Raw genomic sequence first — 23,656 nt, forward strand, 5'->3', positions numbered from 1 at the left:
TGGTATAGTTTTTATTATTTTTTTTTGTAACTTATGGTATATTTTTGCTCATTTTGCAACTGTTTTGTACGATTTACAGTATGGTTGAAAACTTTTTTTTTGAAACGGCCGAAAATTCATGCGCGCGTGGATGTCATCCATATAATCAAATCAACATGGCCTAAAGAAAAAAACAAACAAACTTTAGGACAGGCAAAAACAGTATATACAGGAAATTCAAAAGCGCAAGTCCGGATCCCCACCCAATGATAAATGATGGCAAAGAGGACACAGTACATGAATAACAAAGGGGCAAATTGAAATCTTTTAAAAACGTTCTGATGTGGTGATAAAGTTTTGGGTAAGTAATAATATATTGGAGTTAACAACTGATGAGAATACGGGACTACCACGGAGTAAAAGGTCAGTTTTAGCGTTGTCAAAAAGAGTTGTAAAATCTAGGGTGTGTCCTATAAGCCTGGATAGTTTGCCAAGGAGAGTAGAGCGTTGGGAGTTGTACATGGGGCAGTGGAGTAGGTAATTGCGTTGTTGACACATATTCACCAAGGATAAGGAAATATCCAACTATTCACAATCTCTCTTTTATAGTCTTTACTTGAGGGAGTAAAGGAAGCTATCTACATCAGGACCCACCAACCTTCATTGAACCGAGACGGGGGTCGCTACTGACTACCAAATCACATCGTTGCTATCGTAAGGCGTCGGCAGAACGTACTGTTGCCAACGGTATCTTTATCGACATTACATCTGGGGCAATTGCAAACTACAGACGGGATCGATGTTTTTGAGACTTTCTGCCGAGGTGTTATGCACAATGCATTACAGGTTTCGCCCAGGTGCAGTCAGGGCGTTCTGCCGACGTGCTGCTATTGTTACACTTCCCAGAGTCACGTGTTCTGTACAATTGGGTCTGTCAAGGTCAGTCGTACCCTGAGGCTGTTGTCCACCACGGCGTCAGACGAGCACATCTGTAGGACCAGCACGGCCCTGGCGAGCTCCCATGTAGGCTTCGTCACAAACACCTTGCTTGAGTCAGCAAAGTCCACCATGTGGCTGGGTTCATATTGGGTCTCATATCGGGCTAATATAAAAATACGAAATGAATTTTACGGACTTGTATTTACTGTATATCTTTCAGAAGAAAGGCCAGAGGTTTCGGGTGTTTTTAAGCTTTTTATCGGGCTTTTTTTGTATTGGTATATTTTTTCGGCTCTGCTTGAAGAGTAGGACCAGACCTTATCTTGAATGTATCATGTATGCCCTGGACTGTAGGTTTGTTGTTTGTTACTCATTAGTGACATTATCGATCGGAAGTAACAGCTGTGGTTGTTGTCGTTAAAATGCACGTAACGCTATTAATGTAAGACTGTTAGCGTTATGCAGGTATGCAGGTAATGTTAATAACATAAGACTGTTAGCGTTAAAATGCAGGTAGCGCTAGTAACATAAGATTGTTAACGTTAAAATGCAGGTAACGCTAGTAACAGAAGACTGTTAGTGTTACATTGCAGGTAACGCTATAGCTAGTAGCATAAGAATGCGCGTTGTTTATGTTGTATTATATGTATCTACACTGACCTGACTGGACACTGCATGATCGTTCTTGAGTTGTCAGAATCGCTGGCAGGTAGGGAAGACGACCTGTCCGCCCTCTGACCCTCAGTCCAACAACCTTATAGGTAAACACCCTCCAACCCGGGACAGCCATTCGCCGGAAACTTTGGAAAATGTCACGAAAATGTCGTTGGAACAAATTCTTTTTAGTTACTATGGTAACAAAATCAGAAAATCACAATTGATAAATAATCATTACATTAGGACATCGATGCAAGCATCCGTAAGTGAGAAACTGTGCGCATGTTGATGACTGACATACATCGCAGTAATGTGTTGATTTAGTGGTTTATTTATACACAAGTATGCAGAATCCTAGGCCTTACAGTCCAATAAAGAATTTATACTTCGAGTCAGACTTATTATGAAATATGACAGAAACAACACGCCACGAATACCACATGACCTTGTCCCTGTCTCTAGGTCATTATTAGCTACTGGGCATTCTATCAGAAACAAAAACACCATCTCCATCCCCCCGTCAGAACAAAAAGACTTCAGAACTCTTTCCTACATCAGTAAATCAGACTCTACAATCAGACTGTCTATATAATAGAAATGGCACTTCGTTATGTCTGGGATGTACAGTTCATATTAGAAATACATGTATGTATATATTTATGTATATATGTACGTAACGCAATATACTCTTATGTGTTTATTTTAATATAAGTCATTCAGGCAACATTTAAATATATGTATGTCTGCAATGTTGATATGAGAGAGAATTGAATTGTAAAGACAACGCACATCTCACCTTATATATCTGCGTCGAACAAAGGTGTCACTGACCAGTGTACGCTGGCAGAAACCTACTAGACTAGGTCATAATTTACACACAAATTAGTCGTCAGCGATGAAGAACTAGTGGGTAAAAATAACTCAAGATTCACAAAATACGAAGCGTTAAGTAACGCACAAGAAGAAACAAACCTTAGGGTACCGGGAAGAGCTTTCTGCGCGGGGAAAACATCACCGAAGCGACATTGTTTTGGTCTACGTACGTACGGCCGGCGGTTCGTTGCCTGGGGGTACAAGGTTCAGTTCTGCCAACGTCAATAAAACAGGTCAATAAAAGTTCATAGTGCGCTGCGGACGGGCGGGTCAAGGTTTTTCCCTATGGGCTTTATCAAAAATCGGACAGTTAACCATCGAGTTTCGTTCTTTAACATCATTTGCAATATAGAGTGTATTATGCATATTTGGAAAGCTTGTACCGTTGTACTTAGACTAATTCAGGGCCCCATTCAGTAATCGTAATGACAAAGACCCAAGTACTTGTGGCGCAAACACTACAGTTGACTACGATTTTAAAAACATTTTGCGCCCATCTTCAATTTTAAGTATGTGTGTGTGTGTATGTGTATGCATGTGTGTGTGTGTGTGTGTGTATGTATGCATGTGTGTGTGTGTGTGTGTGTGCGCGCGTGTGTGCATTGCTAATTGAGACGGTAAGCATTATTGGTGAAAGATACGCAGTAGAAGAACCAAAATGAGTAGATGCATCGTTATATTGTCTGTCAAACCTTATTACCTTCGCCAAGAAGGTTATGTTTTCAGTAGCGTTTGTCTGTGTGTGTGTGTGTGTGTGTGTGTGTGTTTGTGTGTGGTTTATCAAGATAACTCAAGAAGCAGTGGATCGATTGGAATGAAACTTGGTAGGTGGGTGGGTCTTTATGAGACCTAGAAATGATTAGATTTTGGGCCCCCTGGCGGCTTTCCTAGGTACTGCAGCTGAACTTCCGGTTTTCATATCTCATGTTCTGGACATGCTAGGGTCACGAATTTTGGTTGGTAGATAGCTCTTGGGGTAGAGAAGAAGTGACATGAGTTTGGGTCCCCTAGCGCCTTGTTCTGGAACTGCAGGAGCATTTGTTGAAAAAAATTGAAGGACGATAACTCAAGAACCGGTTGATGTATTGTCGTGATTTTTGGTATGTAGGTAGTTGAAGTGATGCTTGACATAATCAGATGGCAATTATGCAAATCAGGAGCTAATTTGCATTGAGGAAATTCTATAAATATGCTTTGTTCGATAATAGAAGTATGAAACACTCGTGACATCTACTTGAGAACTAGAAAAACATCTGAGGATATAGATTATGTAAATGAGGACCTAATTTGCATAATGAATGGCAAGTTCCATAGTTGTAACTGCTGCACCCCGAATTTCATACTTGCCACATTTGGAAGTTAAGTGAAGGTGAACAACAATAAACATAATTTATTCAAATCATGACCACATTTGCATAATTTATGAGGAAGTGCTATAATAGCCCTTTTGTTATGATAAGGCTGTCATTGGATGGAGAATATGATCAACTGATATAATCCATGCAAATGAGGCTCTTATTTACAAAATCAATGATTAAAATTGTATAATTCGTCACCCGCAAGGGTTAACATCATTTGGCGAAGGTATGAGATCGTGGAACTCTTGTTGCGGACTGTTTTGTAAAATGTAGTGAGGCGGGCTGTCCTCCTCTATATACCCTATATGCTTCATGTTGCTACATTATTTGGGTAATCATAGTACGTACTAGTATACAGTTCCCTTTGGGAGGTACAGCCCCTTCATCATCATCAGCATGGCTGCCGCGGACCAAGAAACCCACGCCAGCCCAGTTCGTCCTCGTTCCTACCAAGACGAGAGCTATCAGCGCGGGTTTCTTGGAGCTGTGGAAGGCTTACAGAAGGATGGAATACTGCAGGATGTCGTCCTTGAAGTCGAGGGCCGGCGGTTTCCCTGCCATCGGCTTGTTATGGCCGCGGCCAGCCCTTACTTCAGAGCCATGTTTACAAGCGACATGGCGGAAAGTCGGCAGAAGACGGTTGTTTTGCAGGTAGGTTTGACGCTTATAGAGTTAATAAGAACAAAAAAACAGACACTTTAAAAAGATGCCACATATCCACAGAACCAGGAAGAGTAGGAATAGTTCATAAATTTTCCCTATGATGCTTGTTACCCCCCTCCCCTTCCCACCTTTTGGTGTCAAATTTGTTGCGGGCTTTACGTAAGCATGGAGGTAAGAAAAAACCTCCATGACGCAAGTTAGCATTTTTGAAAGTCGCTTTTCTTACTGGGATTTTGAAACCAAGATCCGTAAATGGGATGAAAATTGATTCTTTATGATTTGTCCAAAAGGGCCTATGGCCATTACAAAATGAACAGACACACTTGGCAGTTGCCATGGGTAGAAGTTTTCAAACACTGTGATGTTGTATTCTTTAGGGTTTGGATGCAGACATGTTTGAGGAGATCCTGAGTTACATCTACTCGGGAACCCTCCATGTGTCCCTGGACAGAGTGCAGCCCCTTTACCAGGCAGCCGACCTCCTCCAGCTGGACTATGTGAGAGACACCTGCAGCAGCTACATGGCCATGAACGTGGAGCGCTCCACCTGTGTGGACCTGTACAAAATTGCTGAGGTCTTCATGGTGGATGTCATTCTGAATCGTTGTCTGCAGTATATATGTCAGCATTTTGTGGAGGTTTGTCTTCTTTCACATTGTGATCAGAGACTCTATTTAGTCTAAGATAAATTTTTGTTTTGATACTACTACTAGTTTGGAGACCAAATGGCCCTGGAGACCCCAAGTCCACTAAGACTGTGTTGAAGACTTGGTTGTCCAGCCTGCTTCTAAGTTACTGGTAAAAATTTTAATGGAGACTCATATATTTAATTGCCAAATATTCAAAACTATTTCTGGCCTCTACAGGTTTCCTCCAGTGAGGAGTTCTGCAGCCTGAGTGTGGATCAGCTGACTAAGATCATCAGCCAGGATAAGCTGGAGGTTAAAGAGGAGACAAGAGTGTGGGAGGCTGTGGTGAGATGGGTGCAGCACAGCAGGGTGGACAGGTGGGCGGCAGTCTTATGTTTACAGGCGTCTTTCATTTTTCTAGTTAGTCATAATGGTATGGATACATGGTATGACTGAAGAAGCCTGACTTTATTGATAACATTCACAGGGTGTTAATTTTCTCATGTTTAGTTCCACCAGTTAAAAGCTCAGCCCCTACCCTGTACCCTACAGACTGCAGCACCTACCCAGCATCCTCTCTCACATCCGCTTCAACCTGCTGACCTCAGACGACACGGCAGCCATCTTGGAACACCCCCTGGTCAGGGAAAATCATGGGAGTTTTGGGGCCATCAGGAATGTGGTACAGACCAGGAACCCCAACCTGAAACCGAGACTTGGGATGACCACAGAAATGGTTTTGCTGTCCAACATAGAGTATGTGTATGCTTATACGTCTTCTTTGCCTAACTTTCTAGAAGGTCTGGTATAATTCTTACACAATGTCATTTATGATTACATTTTTTTTGGCAGGTGCAATTCACATTTTTACAGTGTCAGTCATTAGATATACTCTAATCCTAATTTCAACGGCAAATTAAGCCGTGGTCCACTTGTCCATCGTGCATGTAAAAAAGAACTAGGGGAATTTCTCAGGTACAATGAACCTTTGAATACTGTACATAGTGTCTGTCTGCTTTGTCACAACCTGTGGATGATAGCACGTAAGTGAGCTAAAACTGGATTGAGATAAATTTCTTTCCTCTCCAGGACAATGGAAGATGAACTCCTGTTCATGAACCCACAGGAAGGGCAGTACATCACCTCCACTGAAGACATACCTGATGGAACACTGGTAACAGTCACCAGGGATAATGATATTTATGGCCTTGTTTATGGGAGAGGCGAGGAATCAGGTCAGTTTTCCATGTGTAAGTACAACCATGCAGACAATGTGTGGGAAGGTGCCGATATGTCCTCAGTAGCTCGGTTCAAGAGGGAATACTCAGGTATGTTTACTCACATGGAGGAGCTCCTTCTTGAAGTGGATGGAATTTTATATTACCATGCTGCTGATCTAGGAGAAGTCAGTGCGTTGGTGCGGATGAAAAAGTACGACCAGCGTATGGACCAGTGGCAGGAGTGTTCACAGCTGCTACTTGATGGACAATGGGATAACAGCACTGCCGTGTCCTGTGGCCCGTACCTCTATTTCCTCACGAACTCAGCAATGTATCGCTACGATCCCAGCCAGGATTGTTGGTGCAAGAGAACTCCACCCAACTTCAGGTGTCATGATGATCATGATGACCGATGGGTCATAGCTGCTGCCGTGGGACCAGAGATTTTCTGCACTAATTTTCACTTCACTAAGACTAAAGTGTACGACACAGAGTCTGATTGCTGGCAGGAACTGCAAAGCTGGACAAACCCAGGGTACCTTGCTATAAGTCACCTCCCCAGCTTTTTCATATTGGACAACCAGCTGCACATATTCTTACAAACCTATGACGATTACAAACAAGGGCCATTATACGACTACAAGGTGTATGTGTACGACAGATCTGCTGATGCCTGGAGAGACTTGAAGGCCACCCTGCCTAACGTTAAAAAGGACTATCATACACGTGTGCCTGTGTGCCCTGTAGCACGTATCTACGTACCGTATCTGAAAGGGGCACAAAAACACATCACCTGTTACGGTTTTAAGCCATGTTAGGTTGTCAGGTGACTGTTACTAGTAATGTCGTTAAAAGGTCATGTATGATACTGCCCATAGGACTGGTGAAGGACATTTTTGTTTTGTTTAGATCTCTTGGTTGCTTTTGCAAAAAACCTGCACATTTGGATACATGTAGATCTAAGATGTTGTACATTTTATACTATGGCTTCCCCCCCACTAACTCAATATGTGTATGCATAATACCATGGAGGTAGAAAAACAACAGTGTCTTTTAACTCCATGATTATGGCCATATGTCCTTGTCACACCATCTACTGGTATACCGGTATATGTATCTTCTCTCAAAGACACTGGAAGAGCGTTTCACTTTAAATTCTTTATTCATGTGACAAATGTTCACAATAAGTGATTCACATGTGAGTCAGACTTCTTATCTACTAGTACTATACCCTACACTATTTACCAGATACATGTTCATGGATTTGTTAAATGTGTCAACCATTGCCAAGTCCAATACTAGCACCTGAGTACTATAATAAACAATTCTGGTACATATACTAAGGTATAGGTGATCTGTACAGTACACTTTTATTTTATCAATATGTACCACAACTCTTATACTGTACTAGTGATTATTGCTTTTGGTTGAAAGGCCATTGTTGTTTTTATTACAAAATTAATGTTCTGACTATGACACAACAGCACAAATGTGCTTCTGTTGTACAAATGTTGCATCTTCTTGTTGCATAAGAGTTTTTGAGTCTTGGTTTGATTTCAGTTTGTAGTCTGCATGCAAAACAGTTCCCAATTCTAGCTATCATTGTTCACACATACTACAACATCAGAAAGTATACATTGTTATGATACAACCTAAAAGACATTTTTCTGGCCAAATTTTTGGTAGCTCCGGGTCTGTCATTGCACTACTACATTATACATGTACATGTACTATGTTTGGGACCATATTCTTGACACAGTGCCATCTAGTGGGAAGAAGTAGTAGTGCATCAAGGAAGATAGCTGAGGAGTTACTGAAATGTTGACCAGGCAAATATTTTTTAGGTCGTGAACTTTCCAATGACCTATCCACCTGACAAAGTTATTCACATCTCTACTAGAACTTCTACAGTTATCTAGTGATACATGTACTACAATACAGGTAGTGTAATGATAATTTATCTACAATGCCCGCTCTTCTGTGGATTATACAATGACACTAGCCTGGAACCCAGTCTTGTTACAATGTACTTTTTGTCTTTTGTCAAGCAAACTAAAGCTACGTATCAAGACTAGATTCCAGGCAACAACAACACTACATGAGGTGAAGCACACCTTAGAGTCTCTGTATGAAGGGTTGCATCAACCTTGATATACCTAATAGTTTGTATCTTTTACGTCTTATAAGTTACATAATGGACAGCTCTAATTTTGACCTGCAGAGTCATATGCATTCTTTATGACAGGAGGTAGCCAACACTGCATCACCATTGAACTTCAACCAACTACTTATTTGATGTGTTCTAACAATGTTTTTCAATATCAGGTACATGTACTACCCTGTATCCATTGATTTTGTTTTGACTGTTGAAAAGAGACCATGCAAGATGAATGTAGTACATGTGCATGCCTCTACGTAGGAAGACTATTGTGACTGGAAGGTCCTTAGCTGCAAATATACTCCTATTACTGACTGTGATATTAAGCCTGCGGACGATTGACTGGTTTACTGTGGTCTTTATGTTCCTTACATAGAGTTAAAGGCATCCAATGCAATTTTAGGACAGGAAAACTAGATTTTCAAAGTCAAATTGCTGGTCATTGTTTTAAATGTAGAAATTTTCAATCTCATCCCATTGCAGTCTGATATCTTTGAGGCGAAAATGCAATGTTGCCTCACATAGCTTGTTTGGGGGCTATTATATAAGTATAACATAACTATAAGTATGACAGTATGTAATGATGATAAAAATGTGCTAAGAATTGGTGGTAAATGTTAATATCAGACAGATTTACTCATCCAGACTTTTTCTGTTTTGCTGCCGTGAAATTGCATTGGATGCCTTTAAAAGAAATGGTAAACAAATGTCAACCTTTGTTAAACTAAATAACTAAGAACTCGATAAATATTGTCTTGCTGCAATGTACAAACCAGAAATACACAGAAAGGTAGACTGTTTCCCAAAGATGTAAAAGAAATAAAAAAACAGTGCATAAGATTCCTTAACTGCAACATAAGTGACACCAGAACTAATACTGTGTGCTTAACCCATCTTTGAACACAGCTATTCAGCCATGCACGTTACATAACCAGCGATACTATAATAAGGATTCATCCAGCCTTCCATTCACCAAGTTAAGGCCTTGGAAAAAAATGTTGTGTTTCATGTCTCGGTCCTTAAGAAAATTAGGGTCTGAAGGTAAGGATTCTCTTTTTTTTCTTTTTTTGACTTTGATAATCTAGTGATCCAACTTATACAATACAGTTTAACAAAGTAAAAATTTCATGCCAACACAATTTCAATGCCAATGTTGGGAAAGCGATTGTACAAAGTTCCATCCCTTGGATGTCAGATCATACAGCTAGAAAAGGTCGATCACCTCAAAAATGTATGTCCCTTGCACAAAAAAAGGCTAGGGTCGGTCGGGAAACAGGAAACACAACATTTTTTTCCTAGGCATAATTTGTCACAATAAAAACACCTTGTTTTTGGTTGGTGAGATAACTCCCATTAGTGAAAGCGGTACTTCCTGGCAGGTTTTAGGTTGACGTAAGTTTTTTTCATGTCCTCCGTCTCGGGTGACTTGACCTCGGTGTAACGTTCCCCCTTCTTGCTCACCACCTCGTTGTTCAGGTAGCGAACAAGTTTTTTGGGTTCCTGAAGAAAAATGAGAAGAAATCAGCAACAACAAAGACAAGAACGCTACCTTCCAAACATTTCTTTACGCCATATAGGGCCCTCATTGTAGAAAATGAACAAAAGAATGTGTAAGTCACCATGAGTCAGTTTTTGTTTTGATCAGAGCTACAAAAAAACTGAAACCTATCAGGAAACAGAAGATACTCACTGATTTTGGAGCTATTGGTCGGTGTTCTCTCATGTCATCATCAACATCTACGTAAGAGTATCTGAGGAAAAAAAACATCACATCATCATGAAGCACACATAAAAAATGTATCAACTTTGCCGATGTACAAATTTTACTGTAACAGTAACAGACATTACACAACTGCAGCAAATGGCTTCAAGAATAAGGAGGTTGAAAAAGACTTTTGAAACTGAGAGTCAACAATATCTGTTAACAGAATAGCGCAGGAATAAACTATGAGTAGCTGTTGCCTCTTACTTTGCTATAATGTCCTTCTTAAGATGCCCATCGTCTTGACTTCTGAGAGCCTGCCTCTTTTTCCCTGGTTGGTAAGCCTGCAGGTATTAGTGAAACTTGGTGAGGATTATCATAAAAATGCTTGATGAAATAAAAGCAGCAAATGGTATCATTAAAAGATAACACCTATCCTAGTGACTTACATTAATATAGGCATGCAGAAAAATAGACTAATACCTGCATACACTCCCCCGACTGTTGTCTCTCCATGACCAGCTGTACAGCGTGCTCCATGTCACCGTTAGCCACCACCAGACAGTGCTTCGCCTCCAGACTGGCGCAGGCGGGGAACATCTCACACAGGAGGCGCACCTGCTCCTCAAACTCCTGTAAACTCTCCCTGTCTTCTCCCTCTGCTTCCGCAGTCTTGTCCTGTGGACATGGTAGTGATAGCAACTATGTTATAATTATTTTTTTAAAGTACACATGTATTACTATTATTAACTGAGGAATTTAGTTAGTGATGAGAAGTTGAAAAATTGTCAGTATACAAATTTTATGATTTTTGATTGATAGGAAAATACATTCCAAAAATCTACCTGATTTTTACTGCTCTTCTCCTTGCCTAGCCTTGTGTTATCTTGTGCAACCTCTGGTCTTTTAGATGACATCTTTGTTTTCAGAGGCTTTGTTGAATCATCAGTGCCGCTTCTAGTTGGGGGTGGAGTATTTTCTGTGAAAAGAAACATTGTAATGTTATTACGAGTGGATATACCTATGATTTGAGAGCTCAAATTGTTCTTTTAAATTAAGAGGAAGATATTTTTCCACGGTATTACCTTTTTCTCTTGCCTGTGCCAGCTTTCCAGCCAGATTAAACATCCACTCACACACTTGGATGCTGTCGATTTGCCCAAAGCCAGGCTGGTAGGCCTCCATCATCTCCACAAACTGGTCCACATCGAAGCTGTCTTCTGAGGAGTCTGGTGACCCGAGGTCCTCTAGCACACCTGTCATGTACTGCAGCACAATCTCGTCTACACAGCTGCTCAGGAAAGAAAAACATGTTCACTATGAGACATGTTAATGTTTGACATGGGTGTTCAAGCCTGTGTGGTACCAGTAACTACTAGTAGCTGTATCACATGGAGTTCTAATAGTTATCACACAGACTTCCAAATGTCCCAAGAATTCAATAATCTGAACACCTTTTACATGCACTGCATGCAACGCTTTCCAAAATTCTATATACCGATTTTGAATGTTAGAATTGATGCTGTTACAATTTTTCGATTTCTAGCACATTTTGTAGGACGGGCATGGCATAAATAAAATACAACACAATGTATTCTGCATCATGGTCGAGTTGGGCTGACACCTCAGGGGATACGGAATACACCATGTAGTATTCTATATGGATGACTGAATATATGTTTTACAAGACGTAGTGATTCATCTTGAGTACGTAGCAAAAGGTCACTATCATAATGACAGCTGCAAAGATTGAAGAATTTCCAGTACTTACTCCAGACTGACTCCCCCGAGATGTGTCTGCATGAAGCTGGTGAGCTCCTGTCTGACCAGGTCCTGTCCTGACATGTTGTTTAGTTCTACACTGCAGGGACTGTCTCTCTTTCACTGTAGGAGTAACTGTGAACTATTAAACCAATCATTAGGTTTATCAATAAATGCTTTATTCAGAACATATATAAATACATAAATATATACAGTGTTTACAGACAGACAACAGACTCACAGGAATTCTAGGACACATTTAAGTCACTGGTTGCCTGAATTGCACTGTGGTCAACTTTATTAAAAGCAAAAAAGCATCTTGATTCAAAGTACTACACATATTAGCTATTGAAAATGGTCTAATCAAAAGGTTGTGTGGTATTCATCATAATTGCTATCTCATTAATCATAACTATTCCTTTTCATTCCTCATTATGAATTCTGCAGTTCTAGAATGACAATTATTTTTTTAGAATCAGCAATGGAAAAGAGCTGCACGGTATCTCTGCCCCATCTATGATAGAGTAGGGGAAGATTTTTAGGACATATGTAACGGTTATACAATCATGACAAATGTATACATAATTTTTTTTACATAAACCCAACCTATATCAAATTTCTTCCTGGTCCTAGTGATATGAAAGCGATTATGTAAATCGTACATAATTTACAGCAAGTAAACATCACATATATCAACAATTATCATAAGTATTAAAGCAAAACACGAATGGCAACATACATTTTGTGTTTTTCGAACCTAGTTCCTCCAACGCGACGTTATATAGGCCGTTATATAGCAAATACTTCGCAATCCATTTAATGTAATTTGTGTAACGACAGAGAGCTGCCAAACCGATCATAATCCTGACGTAAACAAACGACGTAACGTCACAAAAATACACCCAAACGGCCAATCTTATCAACAATATAGGCGTAGACACATCAAAGTGAAGCTCAGTGAATTGAAGAGAGCTAAACCCACCTAAATCCGGTTGTTTTAGGGCGTTTCTACCAGAATGTTTGCATCAAACTCCCCGCCAGAATCTCAGCGCAAATAGTAAAAACATATACTTCCGGGTCTGTAAAGTACTTCCTGGGTCACGGTGGGCAGGTCACGCCGGTCCGGTCACGCCTGGTTTCCAAATAGTGTTCGATACATCCGCCGACTGATCTAAAGTAGACGTTTGTTTTTACATCCATGTTTTCAAACCCACTACATATTGAAGTGCACTCATTAGAAAGGACAACATCACTTCCAAAGCATCTGACACATTGAAAACTATCATTTATTGCAAGGAAAATAAAAGATTCCACAAGAGAAGGCAACTTTATTACTGGTCCAATGGCGTTGGTATATGGCATATATGACCAATTATGTGGAACTGCCCAACGTTTGCATAGAAACATATTCGTGTACCATGTGTATAATAAGTCAGCAGAAACAATTAACAACAGGTCAATGGCAAGCGTGTAAGTAACAAGACTATTGTCAGTGACTCAAATGAAGAACGATGTCGTCTACAAGCTTTTCCAGGTCTACAATTAAACACGTCTCAAGAGCTGGATATTATACTATACTACTAGTATATAAATGTTTCTGTTCAACAACGTTTAACGTTGTGTAACCTTAGCGTATCTCAACTAGACATAGTAACAACCGGGTAACAGGTTCTGAAATGAAACTTTTTTCTATTCAAGTTTCCAATTAAAAAAAGAACATAGCACCCGCTATCATCGCACCTGTATATACCCATCTACATGTAGCTTTCCTTACTTCAATCAAAATATTTGATCGTGGTACTACCGGCAGGCAAACAGCAATCTGTCGGCATGGTATACACTTTGATGTCTTACAGTTCCGCGTCGCCCTCTTCATCGATGGGATGCATGAAGACGCGGGTTGTTCTCGCCTGGTTCCTGCCGGCTCTGCGGACGATTTTCCCGGGCCTGGTCAGCGGCTTGTCTCGTGCAGACGTTACGGTGACATCTTCGCACGTCATCTCCAACGTGGCGTCGTCGTACGTCGACGTTTTCGTGGGATGACCTTCAGTGGTGACAACGGCGGGAGAATCCTCTTGTGACGTTGGTGATCTGGGAAGATCTCTCTGGGCGGACGTTGGCATCTGTGTGACGACATTGCTGGTGAAGCAGGTTTCTGTCGGTAAAGTTGCGGTGGTCTGAACAGCAGTGGTGGCCATCTCTAACGGACTCTGCTGCACGATTATAGGCAGCATGTACACGATTTGGCCCGGCTGAGAGCTCTGTTGTTGCTGGGGTATCAGTACCACAGGCAGCTGTGTCATCATTGGTTGTGTCGTCGGGATTTCCAGAGCATCGTGGACGAGCTTTTTGAGTGACGGGCTCGGAGGACGAAGAGAAGATAAGCGGCGTGGTTGGATGGCCGGTTCTCGGAGAACTTTTGGAGCGGCGTCGCTGATATTGTGTTCTCCAAGCAGCAGCGCTGCAGAAGAAGTACAGGATTTGGGTGCGATTCGCACATACTTGGCCGCTAAATCTTCGTCCCGCTTGACATCAGTGAACAAACTTCTTCTCTTGTTCCCGTTGTTTGTTGTAAGGTCATCCAACACCCCCTTTACGCCCTCTCTGGGTGTTCCATCTGCATCGAAAAGCGCCATCCATCGTCGGGAGTTTGGGCCGCGGGAAACCCGAGACCTCAGTTCGGGCCGGTCCCGTCGGAAGTACGGACAGAAGCACGAGTGGATAGCGTTCTCGTTCTCTGTGGCGATCCGGCGACAGGCAAAGCCGTAAAAATTGAGATTCCTGATGAAGCTGGCAAAGGAATTCGTTTGGAATACTTTCTTCTCGCCCTCCGACTCTAGAACCTCTTCCATGAAGTCCTGTTCACGGACAATGATGCTTGTCCCTTCCTCTGACCAGTTGATGGAATCGAACCGGTCGTCGTTGACTATACGCCACAGAACTTCGGGGAATTTCAGACCACCAAGTAGAGCCATGGCTGCAGGTAAACCCGACTAGAAGGTTTACGAGGATGGGAGCTATGAAGAACAGACACAACTTATCAAGATATGAAGAGTTTCGAATGTTACAGTGGGCACGTTCGAAAACGGTTTCGAATGGCGGTTCTAGAATTCGAGATTCCGTAACTCGAACCTGATAGAATGTCCTGTTCGATCGGTGTTCTGATGCCATTTTACTCGTGCTATGACGTTTTATACACACACATAGCAATCACATGTAACGTTACATACCAGTGACAGGGTTAGCTTTGCATAGATGGAAGATCATGGAACGTACTTATACTTTTGGCAAATGTTTTTGGCACTATCAAAAACAACCACTAGAAGACACATTGTACAAAACGAATAACCTTTATTCACCTTTCTCATTGACATCATTTTTTGTAAACAACACTATCCGGTTCATATTTCCAAAGAAATCAAACTTACTTATGTAACATCATGTACAAGTCAGCCAATTTCAAAATCTAAAGTGCAATTAAAAACATTACGACATTGCCTTCAACCTTTGTAAGTAAATTTGAACACAACTGCTAATTTTGGTACACAATCACAAATCGTAATAGAAAGCCTGCTGCTTTGCATAATTATTATCAAAATGATGGTGATTTTCTATGACTGATAATACAGTGCCAAATATTTTGTACATGTACTTAGTACATGTGCTAAGTAGTTCTACACATTTTCTCTCCACTATCAAGGAAGACTAAAGTCAATGTGTTCGCAGAAATTTCTACACTTGAACTTGTAATTTCAAATTTCAAACCACATTACGGGTAGGTGTCTAATTTTCAGCCAAGTGAAGGGAGAAAAGTCATAATTTCTGGTAACGATTTTAAGGACATCATTGTAGATGGTAGAAATGGTTTGTTCACTATTATACTAGAATCAGATGTAACTCATATTCTGATGATATTCAGTGTTCTGATTTGCAATTGAAAATGAAGTCCTTACAACTAGTTAAACAAAAATCCAGACACCACAATCTGATTACCTTTTTTTGTTGTCTTATTGTTATGACTTTCCACCTTTTTGCATGGTCACTTACCATGTACTAGTACCTAGTTTACCTTAGACATAAAGCAAATAGATCTTGGTCAACATGTATGTGATGGAATAGTCACAGCCTAGAAGTCTAGTATTAAGGATACTTCTCAATAGTACAAGATGGTAGAAAAGTGATGCTATAGTTTCAACCAAAATTCTGTACAAGTCTTCAACTTAAAAACCACCCTCAACCACCCACCCACCCACCCACCCACTCACTCATTCACACACTCCTTCAATACATGTAAACTCCTTCTGGTATAAACAACGTAAGGTTGAGAAAAAGGTACCAATGGGAATGACATGTTCATTATGTGTGACAAGTAAACAAACATATTAAAAATCAGTACTCAGAAGTCACCAGGACAAGAAGAAAGAAAACTTCTACCCAATATTTTCAGGAATCATAGTTGATACATTGCCTTACACCATAGACCTAACATTATCACACTGTGGTATTTGCTATTTTAGAGGGAATCAAAAAGTTGAGTATCTTACAAACATGTCTCAGCTGTATTAAGTCACCAGAGCATGTTTTTTTTTCACACAAACTTACATCTGGAAAACCCTAATGCTTCCTCCGAGACCTACTTCTACTGCGACTGCGGCTACCGCTTCTGCTACGACTCCGCTTCCTCTCCCGTTCACGTTCCCGGCTCCGTTCCTCCTCACGCTTGCGGCGTTCCTCTCGCCGCTTCTCGCGCTCCTTGCGTTCCTGCTCTTCCCGTTCTTCTCGCTCCTTGCGTAGCTTCTCCCGACGTTCCTCGCGAGCTCTTTCCCTGTCCTCCTCTTCTTTAGCCTTAGAAGCAATCTGTGAAACACAACAACTACACAGTTATCCTGGAACATTGTAGGCACTTTTACTTCTACTGCCTTAGGTTAAGACATAATATACTGAAATTTTTCAAGTTCTTGTGTACGTTTGTTTACTTCCATTTTTACAAATATCCAGTCTTTAGATGTTGGCCCCATCAATCTCCAAGCAGATGTTGGGGGTGGAAAATTGTAAAGATTTTGGACAGGTCGGTTGGGAGTGTCAACAAATCCTGCCTGCAAAAAACATTACAATTTTCCTCCTCAGCATCTGCTTGAAGGTTACGTCTCATTGAACTTACTGGATGCTCTACCATGCTTCAGAAGTTTTCATCTCAAATGAAATAAAAAATTTCCATCCATCCATTCATCAACATACCCTCCACCCAGTCATTCATTATTTTATTCTAATCTATGAAAAGAAATAAAGGGGGTGACTAACGCGTTCGAGTACCTGCTCATCAGTGAGCGGTAACCAATAAATACAGGGAACAGCCTTGGTCTTCCTGAACAGGTCATCCAGCAGCTTGGCAGGCGCCTCGTCTGGTTCTTTCTCTGTAACACGACAATGTACAGACATGTCAGTCATATGTAAATGCACTTCTGAAGAAATAAACGGAAGTGTTTTCTGCAACATATGTGCTAATGAATTGCAAGACCTTACCCTTGATAAGAGCTAACAGAGATCAGCAAATTACCTTTCTTCTTCTCTGGACCTTCCCTCTTCTCTCTGTCCCTCCTCTTCCTCTCCCGTTCTCTCTCCCGTTCTCTCTCTCGCTCCCTCTCCCTGGAGGCCTCTCGGTCTCTCTCCTTCCCTCTATCCCACTCCCTCTCTCTGGCTCTGTAAAATAAGTTAGATACTAATCAGGGAAAGTACACAACTACGGTGTCTTTTACATTCACAACAAATCTTCCACCCATATGGACTAAAGTTACAAACTAGAAAGGTTATGTTTGCTCATAATTTTTACCTTCACATGGTCTCACAAAGGTAAACATATTTTCCTTTTTCAAAGGTAAACAACAATTACAAATCTGCAGGAAAAAATGAGCGTGACTGTGTGATGGTAACCCATGGAATATTGTACCTGTGTTCTCTCTCCCTCTCGTGTTCCGCCCGTTCCTCCCTGATGTCCTTCTCTCGTTCAGACACGCGTCTGTCCCGACGGCGCTCGTCCCAGGTAGGCTCGGGTTTCAACACCTCTCGCTTCTCCTGCACCACGCCCAGATGAATGTCCAGCTGGGGGAAAATGATGGAATTACATACTAAAGCAAATTGGATGTAAAACACAGAATTATGAGTTTATCTCTGGGTGTCTGATAATCTTCACTGACAAATTGTAATGCTTTTTGTAGAGGGTTTTTAAGTGCTGAATGTACCGTACCTCATCCTGGTCTGCAAAGTCCACCAGTAGAGTTTTAGGGTTGGAGGATGGCCAGCGCACCCCGTGTAGGGCCTGACGGGTCTTCACTGCCTCTTCTTCTGACTCATACTGAGGGAGCACAAATAACAACAAGTTAGGACAAACAACGTCAACAATTAAAACAAATGGTTGCAGTGTTTCTTTAGTTAACTCTGTTGTTAATATACCAAGTGTACTGACTGCTAGGCAGCACATCAGCAGAACGTACTGTGTCTGTGCAAAACTGAGATTTTTCATGGATTTTGTTAGTGAACATTGCATCAGAATTTTGCCCGATTTCTCTTCCAACACAACATTTGTAAACTGTTGATGGGACGTCAACTGTAATTCTTAGACAAGTCATTCTACCAAAGTACTGTACAAATACGAGTGTTAAGCAGTACATTCTGCTGACGTGCTCTCCTTGGCCACTATATACACACCACAACATAAACCTAGCGTAATCCATAGAAGTCCTCCCACCTTGACGAAGCAGTGTGATTTGATCTTGTCGATCCAGAAGCCCTTGTCCTCCACGATGGTTCCTGTCCGTCCCAGCAGTTCCTTCAGCTGACCCAGGGTGAACGGTCGCACCAGGTGCAGGATGTGTACGATCTGGCTGACGGGACGGCGCGCGGGGGACGGGGAACGTGTTGGCTCCACCGGATCATCAACCACCAGCGAGGACTGGCGGGACACAGCCTTACGGACTACCTCTTCACTTGGGACAACTGGAGAACCAACAAGGAGCATTTAAGCTGGGCAGATGTACATGGATGGTAAAATCAATCAGCTTTTCAAGCTGTGCATGACACAAAATGTAAACCTATACTGAAATTTAGAGATTTTGCAAGAGGTTGGCTTCCACAGTGCAATTTTGAACTGAGGGTGCAAAAGCATGCTCCACACTACTAAAGACTAAAGGAACAAGTTCAGATCTGTATAGGTACCTGTCATCTTTGAGTTTGAGATACAATTTACCTATTTTTAGTGTAATATTTTGTTACAGGTGCACCAAATGTTCAGGTCTGGACCTGTACCTACTTGTTTGACAGGTAGAGGCATGTGTTTAGTAGGTACACAGTCCTACTACAGAGTACATTATGTTGTTAATAATGGGTTTCATTGTTTGCTAGAAGCAGAAACTTAACAAAAGATATTCCCCACTAAAGTCTCCCTACCTTTCCTCTCCTCCTGTTGGCTCTGATCTGTTTCCATGGCAACCTCAGGCTCCGCCTCCCCCTCACCGTTCTCCTTCTCCTCCGGAGGGGGGGCCTGCACCACCTGGAACAGCCCAGACACGACAGCATGATATTCACATAATAAAACATTATCACTTCTTACACTACGCTTTGCTTCCAGTTCTTTTGCTAAGCAACATTGCCATTAGCCTAGATTCAACAACGAGAATAATGGATTTTAAAACAGTGAGCTCCCTACCAAATGACAGTGCAATATTTAATACTTAAAGCCTTAAATCATATATTGCCCCCCCACATCTACTGTACTACACCAGAAGAGCAGCTGACCTGGGTGACTGTTCGGCATATCTTGATCTCTCTCTTGTCCTGCATGGGTTCCTCCTGTAGGTAGAGACGTTTAGAAAATTTACACATAATGCATTGAGTTGTTTAGTAAAATGGAACTCAATCTTTTCACTACCAAGAAGGAGTAGTTTTCCTGCACTGACCTGTGTGACAGTCCTGCGGATCTTGATCTCCCTCTTGTCTCCCTGGATCTCCTCAGGCTCCATCTTGAGAGGAGGCTCCTCGTCACTGATGGGTCCTTCATCTGTCCCCAGGTCAACGACTGCCTCCTTCAGGACGGACGGCTTGATCTCAGGCAGGACCTCCTACAGAAAGATTGGAAGTCTTAGATTAGTACCTATTTTTGTTGTACACTTTCTCTTCTCTTTGTTAAATTTCTATTCCTTGTGCAATTTTTTTTTGAGAACGAATAACTGAGTTACTGCCCCTCATCGGAATTCTCTCTTCAGAGGTAGCTGTTCTCTTCAGAGTTATTTTATCTGATCTGAGTTACTTTTCTTCTCTCTTTGCTGTTCTGATTTTGTCTTTTGTCAACTTTCCTGTACAAATAACAGTATTATTTCTCCTAGTGGAGGCCACTTGCCATGGTTGTCTTTGATTCTGCCCTGGTGCAAACCCCCATCCCTACCTTGAGTGACTGTGAGCTGATGTTGATGGTTCTCTTCACAGTACCGGATGAGCTGCTGGAGCCCCAGCGACGCTTCCGCCCTCCCGGCTGGGCCGGCTGTTGATCAGCAGCGCCCTCTGTGGAGTGCTTCCGTGCTGCAGGATTCCAACATGTCTCATTACATCACCATGAAATGTAGTATACGACGACAAACGTAATGAAATGTTCTCATTATCAACAATATCTATCTAATTTTTACATTTCTCGCTATAAACATAAAGTCAATTGGAGGGAATAATGAATAAAGTTGTCTTACAGGCAATGGAGATCTTCCTGCTCTTGAACACCACAGGCTGAATCTCAGCTTTCTGTAGGAAAAACAACAGTAATGCATTACAGGTGGAAACAGCAGCTTATAGGCTCATTCAACTTTAACAGGGGTTATAAACTTGGTGTAAAAATACTAAAAAATGTAGCAGATTTTTCCAGAGACATCTTGAGGATGGGTTTGGAGAGGAAAATCAAGCTTCTGTGAACATTGACTGATTGTGTTCTTAGTACAGTGTATATAAAATGTTGTAAACATCATGTTTTATTATGGACATCTCTCAATGCCCCCAGAAAAAACTGCTTCGAACCTTTGTGAGAATATGGTTGTTACGATTTATGAATTGGGTTCAAAATCTTATCTTAATCATGTTTCTTAGATTTAAATTTGTTCTTGACAGACTTCTAATTCTGACAACAGGTTCTTCTACCTGAATTGAAATCATTCTAACACTGAATATGTTTTAGGCATTTTTCTTTTGACCCGCCTTTGTAAAATAGCAATTTTTTTGCAATTTTTCTAAAAGCATTTACGATAGATCATGCAGTAATTATACTTTTCGCAAGGGACCTAGCCTAATTCATGATTTTGTTGCTACTAGTAGTCATTTCTTTTCAACATTTTCACCACAAACTGATTCACTGCAACCCTGCCTCAAACAAAAATGATTATGTTAGCAAAAAGAAAAAAAAAGGAACAACAAAAAAATAGGAGATATAAATAGCAGGTCATGTTTGATGCATCCATCCAAACCTCAGTGACGCCCCCTGCCTGACGTCGCATGATACTACAGCTTCAGAAAACCCAAACGGGCCGAAATAAGGTGGGCCAATCAGCAGCCTGGGATCCGACCGGGGGAACATTCGCTACAAAAGGTGAGGGGTGCGGGTGCCTCGCTCTACGCCAGTGCCACGTCGTACGACCGTCCGCCCTGCCGCGGCCGTGCCACCACGGCGCTCCTCTTCACTACACCAGTTTTGTTATAGCGTCACCGGTGTAGCAGACGTGTGTAAGTTCACTTGTGTACTGACATGAGTGGTGGCACGGGTTTCTGGCAGCAGGGTACAACATGTTCCACACAGACTTTGCTTATTTTCCTGTCCAGTCTTATTCTGTTGTCTATGACAACATGTTAACAGTTTGTAGCAACAATAGTCAGTGTGGAATCTGTCAGTTGTTTGTTTCTTTGTTAATCCATTGAGTCGCAATGTTCTTTTGCCACAGGTAATCCTCTTCACTGCACCAATCACACAGGTGGAAATTAGTGCAGCCAAAAGAAGTCCAGGTGTTATACAGTGTGGCAAACAAAGCTGCGTTCCTTGAATTGCTTCGATAGTTGCTCTCATGTTGTATGATCCAGTACGTAACAAGGTCCAAGATGATCTGAGCATCAACGTTTGGTCGACAGAATGGAACTGATATTTCAGTCTTGCATGTTGATTGCAAGTTGGTAGGTTCAAGTCCAGTAACTGCTGCAGCTTCCAGAATTCATTCTTGATGCTTCAACGTTTCTTTTCTGTTGATATTTAGTCTTCTTACTTGCAACAGAGACAAATTCCCTGTCAGTATCGGAGGCAAAGTTCTCTTGGGTTTTATCAACAGATATTTTTTTCTCCTCTCCATGGCAAAGAGCCACAGCTGCCAGGACCAGCTGGTCCCCTTACAGCACGTTGGCAGTCGAGCACAGTGCTCGCCGCTTCTCGGAAAACTCCAACTGCAACTCGGCAACCAATCAGCACACAGCGTGGCACTGCTGTTTAACCCATGTCCAGCGGGTGTCCGCGGAGGCAAGGGCGGGGGGTTGGGCCGGCAGGTCCCCTCGCCAAATTTCAGGAGCGACGCGTTTGCCGACTAGACCCATCCACTCTGACTTTGGTACAAACACCAATGGTAACATTAACACACTTGTGAGGGAAGGAGACCTAGCATATAGCTGACCCACAAACACCTAACACTGCTGCTCAATCAAATAGACTGCATTTCACAACATTTCAACAAATCTGCTTTAGAATCATGAATCAGTGCAAAGATCTGACACATCAATGCATTCCAAAACAAATGTTTTTCCAGTATATTTTCATAAAAATTTTTTCGGTTTCTATACGAAATTGTCAAAACTGATCCCCACAATGTTAACAATAATGTACAAAATTTTGCCTACAAACAGTGGAATCTAAAACCCTTCACAGTTGATGCATTCAATCACAAATAAAATTGTCATTATTTACTCAACAACAAGTGCAATTTTGTCCCCCTACCTATCATTCAGTTAAACCTAAGATTTAATTCTGCAATGACGTGTGTTGCTCCTTCCCTCTACAGTAGTTTTATTGCCCTCTGACCTGTGGCTGGCTTACCTCCACACTGACGTCACCTCCACCTTTTTCCTTGTCTCCTTCCTCTTTGTTTCCTGGCATCTCGGGCGGGGCTTCTTCTGTTTCCATGGCAACCTCGGCATCCGCAGGCTTTTTGGGTTCCACCTTGCTGTGATGAAGAAACAACAAATAGAAATTTTCATTAACAAAGACAGAGTGTTAACCCCAAAACATGGGATATCCTTCAGAGAATGGTCATGTAGATACCATACTGTCATTCACTTTATGATCACGATAGCAAAAAGTTCATGGTCTGAGAAAAATAGAGATGTTTACGGAACCACACATCTGTGGTGGCTGGCAAATTATTTGTTAACGGTTATGATAAGTTTGCGGCACAAAAATGACTGTAAAAACCGCGAACAAAAAAGTACATGTACTGTGTAAAAATCAGTATAGTGTTTTGAAGTTTGTGGTTTTCTCAAAATGAAATCATGAAAAGTTTTGTTTTCTGAATTATGTTATCGTTGAAGAGGTTCATCAGTCACGTATAGTACAAGTTCAGTAAGATAATTCTTTCAATCAGTGACTATTAAATCCTAAGGTACATACCTCCGAATTTTCGACGACTAGTCAGTTCGTCTTGGTCACGGAATGA

The 23,656-nt window shown here is 41.6% G+C and overlaps 5 protein-coding genes across 6 annotated transcripts in view; 1 reads left to right on the forward strand and 4 right to left on the reverse strand.

Moving 5' to 3' along the window:
• LOC109482107 (probable proline dehydrogenase 2) overlaps window positions 1-2,636 on the reverse strand; it is a 9,677-nt gene extending 7,041 nt beyond the window's left edge. The window contains exons 1-4 of the mRNA XM_019784792.1: window positions 2,548-2,636; window positions 2,372-2,434; window positions 1,579-1,718; window positions 930-1,081 (exon numbers count right to left, since the gene is read on the reverse strand). Coding sequence (XP_019640351.1) covers window positions 930-1,081; window positions 1,579-1,708 — 282 coding nt within the window. The 5' untranslated portion in view covers window positions 1,709-1,718; window positions 2,372-2,434; window positions 2,548-2,636. The remainder of the gene's footprint in view (window positions 1-929; window positions 1,082-1,578; window positions 1,719-2,371; window positions 2,435-2,547) is intronic.
• A 1,543-nt stretch (window positions 2,637-4,179) lies between these two features.
• On the forward strand, window positions 4,180-9,012 carry LOC109482005 (kelch-like protein 12). Its single transcript, XM_019784641.1, has 5 exons — window positions 4,180-4,457; window positions 4,847-5,107; window positions 5,336-5,475; window positions 5,651-5,854; window positions 6,188-9,012. The coding sequence occupies exons 1-5, from the start codon at window positions 4,203-4,205 to the stop codon at window positions 7,134-7,136; spliced, it is 1,809 nt and encodes a 602-aa protein (XP_019640200.1). The 5' UTR covers window positions 4,180-4,202; the 3' UTR covers window positions 7,137-9,012.
• Window positions 9,013-9,078: 66 nt separating this feature from the next.
• LOC109482034 (CUE domain-containing protein 2-A-like) lies at window positions 9,079-13,034 on the reverse strand. 2 transcript variants are annotated; one of them, XM_019784686.1, is made up of 8 exons: window positions 12,922-13,034; window positions 11,950-12,081; window positions 11,264-11,469; window positions 11,024-11,157; window positions 10,662-10,856; window positions 10,446-10,522; window positions 10,167-10,227; window positions 9,079-9,976 (listed from the first exon to the last, which is right to left on the reverse strand). In XM_019784686.1, the coding sequence occupies exons 2-8, from the start codon at window positions 12,021-12,023 to the stop codon at window positions 9,830-9,832; spliced, it is 894 nt and encodes a 297-aa protein (XP_019640245.1). In that variant the 5' UTR covers window positions 12,024-12,081; window positions 12,922-13,034; the 3' UTR covers window positions 9,079-9,829. The 2 variants fall into 2 exon arrangements, with proteins under 2 accessions (XP_019640245.1, XP_019640246.1); XM_019784687.1 differs by having other exon boundaries at window positions 11,950-12,062; window positions 12,922-13,031.
• A 176-nt stretch (window positions 13,035-13,210) lies between these two features.
• On the reverse strand, window positions 13,211-14,961 carry LOC109482016 (heat shock transcription factor, Y-linked-like). Its single transcript, XM_019784653.1, has one exon. It carries the CDS (start codon window positions 14,912-14,914, stop codon window positions 13,790-13,792), a length of 1,125 nt encoding a protein of 374 aa, XP_019640212.1. The 5' UTR covers window positions 14,915-14,961; the 3' UTR covers window positions 13,211-13,789.
• A 1,566-nt stretch (window positions 14,962-16,527) lies between these two features.
• LOC109482075 (apoptotic chromatin condensation inducer in the nucleus-like) overlaps window positions 16,528-23,656 on the reverse strand; it is a 19,650-nt gene continuing 12,521 nt past the window's right edge. The window contains exons 12-23 of the mRNA XM_019784735.1: window positions 23,041-23,167; window positions 20,672-20,723; window positions 20,377-20,510; window positions 19,892-20,053; window positions 19,731-19,784; window positions 19,353-19,485; window positions 18,685-18,932; window positions 18,184-18,291; window positions 17,887-18,038; window positions 17,497-17,639; window positions 17,241-17,353; window positions 16,528-16,796 (exon numbers count right to left, since the gene is read on the reverse strand). Of these exons, the coding sequence (XP_019640294.1) occupies window positions 16,554-16,796; window positions 17,241-17,353; window positions 17,497-17,639; window positions 17,887-18,038; window positions 18,184-18,291; window positions 18,685-18,932; window positions 19,353-19,485; window positions 19,731-19,784; window positions 19,892-20,053; window positions 20,377-20,510; window positions 20,672-20,723; window positions 23,041-23,167 (1,669 nt within the window). The 3' untranslated portion in view covers window positions 16,528-16,553. The remainder of the gene's footprint in view (window positions 16,797-17,240; window positions 17,354-17,496; window positions 17,640-17,886; window positions 18,039-18,183; window positions 18,292-18,684; window positions 18,933-19,352; window positions 19,486-19,730; window positions 19,785-19,891; window positions 20,054-20,376; window positions 20,511-20,671; window positions 20,724-23,040; window positions 23,168-23,656) is intronic.

Source organism: Branchiostoma belcheri, unplaced genomic scaffold (genome assembly GCF_001625305.1).
Source record: "Branchiostoma belcheri isolate BF01 breed outbred unplaced genomic scaffold, Haploidv18h27 scaffold59, whole genome shotgun sequence".
Classification (NCBI taxonomy): Eukaryota; Metazoa; Chordata; class Leptocardii; order Amphioxiformes; family Branchiostomatidae; genus Branchiostoma; species Branchiostoma belcheri.